Genomic DNA, 4951 nt, shown 5'->3' with positions numbered 1-4951 from the left:
TAAATTTAATCTCTCAGCGATCTCACGAGTTGTTATTCGCCGGTTTGCATCAATTAATGCCTTTATTGTGTCTTCATCAGTTTCAACTGGCCTTTCAGAACGTGGTGCATCTTCAACATTAAAATTGCCGGATCGAAATTTTGCAAACTAGTTTTGGCACTAGCGTTCTGTCAATACATCTTCTCCATACACATCGGATAATTTTTTTCTTGCTGAACAGCATTTTTACCTTTTCGATAGTAAAAAAGTAAAATATGCCGAAAATGTTGCTTTTCACTTTCCATATTTGATAGGGCACCAACCAAAAACTACTGCGTAGAATCAATCGAACTTTTTTCACAAGCAAGCCTTGCTATATCAGCTGTCAAAATATATAATGATTATGCGGCTTAAGTGTGAAGTTGGCTGTGAAAAAATACAATAAGTCCTCTGTTGGGAAAAAACGAAATTACTTTCCGAACAACCTAATAAATTATAGATGCGTTTGGAGAGACGCTGTTAGCTATTGGTGTCGTTAGATCTGTTCGCGTTGCATGAAATCCCCAAATATTTTTGCACTTAAAATGAGATAGATATATATTTGACCTTGAAAAGAGAGAAAACGAACACGTGTAAAAAGTGCAAGCAACGCAAACAGACCCTCTATCCTTGTTTTACATCTATAATGTAGATTATACTGAGAATTACAAATTAAAACTTGTTTTGTATGTCAATTTTTTGTACATAGGAGCACATGTATTTAATGTTGGCTTTTATGTTTCAAAAAAGATAATTTTATACAAATTTAATATATTCTTTGATTTATTTTTCAATTTTAATGATATTCACTCAAAATCAATTACGATTTTGATTTAATTTTAAGGGATTGTCTCAATCTCTAAATGTATAAGAACCTTTATAATAAATATAGATATGTCTTTTATTGGGTATATATTTGGATACTCTAAAGGTATCCAAAGTCTATTAAAATTGTAATATATATTTTCATACTAGACTACTATTATACTGCCAATGCATATATTACATTATATTATATTTTATTTACATAGATATAAGGCAGGTTCTGTCATCGATGTGACCGTTAAACTCACTGCCGCTCATTTGGGTTATTTTACATTTAACCTTTGTCCACTGAAGACGAATAAAGAATTAGAAACCGATGAATGCTTCAATAAGTATCCCTTGCCAAGGGCTGACGGTACAGGCTATAAATATCCTATTGCCGTTAATGTCGCAAAGGATTACACTATCAGCCTGGTCCTACCAAAGAATATTACGTGTAAACAATGTGTACTTAGGTTGGTATTGAAGACAATTTCATTTTGTTTAATTTTAACATTATTAATCTGGAATTTCAAATGAATTATTAATGTTTAATTATTTTGTTATTAATGCCTAATTACTTTAATTGAAATTTAATGGAAATTATATGAATTTAAAAAATTAAAAAGGTTTTTGTGTGTTTGATAAAATATACCCGGACACAGCACACAATATTTACAAAATATTTAAAAAATATTTATAAGATTTATTTAAATATTTATACAATATTTTGTAAATATTTTTGTGGTCTTAGATTGTACAGGTCATAAAAATTTATCATAAATATTATGAAGTATTTATCGTAAATATTATAATAAATATTATGAAAATATTTAATAAACATTATATATGTATAATAACGGCAAAAATTAATTAATTCAATTTTATTGTTAAAATAAGTATTATTGATTAACATTATTCCAGAATAATATACACAATAAAATTACGATAAAAAAACATGTCTATCTGAATTTGAGTACGAATTTCATTAATCAACTTTAGCCAATTCTAAGTTGTATAACATTTAGTACTACTTGATCTCTGCAATCGTACGGAAATTTCTACTTCAGTTATCCACGAACACTGATGTTAATGGATGTATAGCTTTGACAAATCTGAACAATATAAATATTATCAAAAACATGGAATACGTATAGTTAAAATCTATTTTTTTCATAAATAAATTGAAAATAATTTTTTTTTTTTTGCAAAGAAGATTTACAACAGTTATAAAATAGCATTCGTTTTATTAGTATTCATAGCCAGATGCTAGTTTGCATTTTATGAAATAGATGACATTTCCAGGAAACATTTTAAAAATATTTACGAAATATTAGAAATATTAGAAATATTTATATATACTTATCCTAAACATTATATAAAATAAATATTATTAAAATTTAGTCTGCATTTTAATAATATTTTTGAATAAAGCTTATATAAAGTATCTATAAAATATTTATACAATATTTGAAAAAATATAAATATTTATGAAGACTTATGATAAATATTTTGTGCTATCTGAATAAAATAAGTCTGTAATACATATGTATATGATGCGTAGATTAATTATGTCAATAATATCTAGAGCAAAAATTTTATTAAGTTTTTTAGTGTTTTGAAAATATTTAATCTAAATATATGAAATTTTACGTTATAAGTATATACAAAATATTTTTTGCAAATTTTTTATTGTTTTTTTCTACAAAATTTTATTCTGTAAAAACTTAATTTTTTAAAATGTTTTTTATATTACTTCAAAAATAATAAGTACATCGAAAAAAGACAGAAAGAAATAAAAATTTATTATAATGTACTTGATTCATATAAATTTTGTCAAAATTTTTTTAAAACTTTTTTTCGATTGTGTGTTAACATAAAACTGAATAAAAATTTTATACTATTTTATATTATAAATAAAAAATTAAATACCTTTGCAAAAAATCATTCTAGTATTTTTTCAAAATACATTTTAAAGTTTAGAAGGCTTACTTTAAAATGCTCTGTTAATTTTATCCGATGATGTTCCATGTTTCATCCAGGTAAAGCGCTAAAAAAAATAACAAAAATATTGAAAAAAAATCAATTTTGCGTGATTTAGGAACAACATATCGTAGAAAGAGAGAGAGAGAGAGAGAGAGAGAGAGAGAGAGAGAGAGAGAAACACAAAATTCAATTGCCAGTTTGAAGTTCTATTTTTCATTTTTAAAAACTTGTCTACGATTTCTTTTCACCGAAATATTTAAGTTTTTGTGAAATGTGAAAAAATTGCAAATGTTCTTAAATTTATGAATGGTATATAACTTAAATTTATGAATGATATATAACGATATATCGATATATAACTTAACGATAAGTATATACCATATGGTATAACTTAACGATATATAACTTTAAGTATATTAACCAAGCTTGTCATCAAATGAGCGTTTCATAACTTTTATTTTGTTAAACTAGAAGCCTACCGGTCGAAGCTGGATATTTTTCGCAATAAATTTATTAACAATTTTTCAATATATTAACATCTTTATAATATGATGTCTAATTGCAACATCAAATTATTAAAATAGTTTGTCAATTTAATTCACAATTATTAGAGTGATTTAATCGCGTTTATATTCCGAAAAAACAATTCAGCTTGCAGTTCAAAAGACTATAACATGCAAGTACTAGTAATATATATAATATATATAATAATTCAAGATTGAATTATTTAAAACATTAAAGATGACAGAAGAAATTCTTTAATATGATTGATTCTTGCTTTTAGTTTTTTACAGATCTAAACGTATAGACCAAACTTCATATTGAAGAATTTTACAATAGTTGCAAAGCTGCTTTCTCTGCTGAACGCAGCATAGGATTGCGTTACAAATTAAAATTTACTGAAAAAATTGATTTTAATTCAATTAAATAATATAATGTAAAATAATATGTAAATTAAATAATATAAAGATTGATTCTCTTTTTATTAGGTGGCATTATCGTACTGGAAATACCTGGGGAACTTGTGAAGATGGAACACAACGCGTAGGTTGTGGCCCCCAAGAAACGTTTAGAAGCTGTGCTGATGTCACCATCACGAATTAATTTATCACATACTTCAGATCGGATTAGCTTTATACTATATCGAAAGCGGTTGGTTCATACTTATAAAAATTTTAAATTAAAGAAATCTTTGATTTAACAGATTAAATAAGTAAAAAAAAAAATAGATAGCACAAAGTAACTTTAAATAAAATAAATAAAAAAAATAGATAGCACAAAGTAACTTTAAATACAAAGAGAGAACTTTTATTATCCTTCACTCCTAAAATTCGAAATTTCAGAAAATTGCTAAAAGATATACAAGTCCGACTTACTACTCAAAAATTCAAAAAGAAGTTGAATTTAATTGCACATTCAGAATCTAATCTAATATGCACATTATGCATTATTATTAAAATCAAGTAAAAACAGATTAATAAAACAGATTAATAAAAATAACAAGGAAAAAGGACTAATTAGAATACAACATGGTTATTAATGCGTAAACAATATTTCCAATCGTTACAATTTATTTAATAAAAATGTATGATAATATTTTTGAACATTTCAACTCTTTTTAGAGTTTATGACCCGGAAAAAAATGTTTTCTGTAGTGTAGTCGTTATCACTAGGTGTAGGAAGCGCTGCTAGGATATTTTCTTTTTTCCCTGAGCGGTGCTGTTGTAAGATGGCGTGATGAGCGTAAGCGAAGGGGAAACACTCTCCCGACCATTGTTGTAATGGCGGTGCCAAGGATAGCGTGCATTTTTGATACAGCAAATATAGGAAGTATAGAAAACGTTGTACTGCCTATTTTAATTGTTGCGAGACCTTTCCTAAGCGTGCAAACATTACATTTTCTATATATAATTATATAAAATTATGTAAAATTATATACAATTTTATATTTGTATATAAATGGATATATTTTATACATAATTAATAATGTATAATTTTATATAGAATTTTATATATAATTATACATAATTTTGTATATAATTTTATGTATGATTATATTTAAATATATATATATATATATATAATTATATACAATCATATGTATACCCCTATAACTTTTTCCGCAATCGCAAATGTTAACAAC

At 25.5% G+C, this 4951-nt stretch overlaps 1 protein-coding gene across 1 annotated transcript in view; it reads left to right on the top strand.

Annotated features, from left to right (window-relative positions):
- The window catches only part of LOC108755835, a 15570-nt gene extending 11534 nt beyond the window's left edge, over window positions 1–4036 (top strand). The window contains exons 3-4 of the mRNA XM_018499147.1: window positions 1050–1298; window positions 3798–4036. Of these exons, the coding sequence (XP_018354649.1) occupies window positions 1050–1298; window positions 3798–3912 (364 nt within the window). The 3' untranslated portion in view covers window positions 3913–4036. The remainder of the gene's footprint in view (window positions 1–1049; window positions 1299–3797) is intronic.
- Window positions 4037–4951: the final 915 nt, after the last annotated feature.

Source organism: Trachymyrmex septentrionalis, unplaced genomic scaffold (assembly GCF_001594115.1).
Source record: "Trachymyrmex septentrionalis isolate Tsep2-gDNA-1 unplaced genomic scaffold, Tsep1.0 scaffold126, whole genome shotgun sequence".
Lineage (NCBI taxonomy): Eukaryota > Metazoa > Arthropoda > Insecta > Hymenoptera > Formicidae > Trachymyrmex > Trachymyrmex septentrionalis.
Note: the sequence above shows the minus strand (reverse complement) of the source record. Positions and strands in the feature narration are given on the sequence as shown.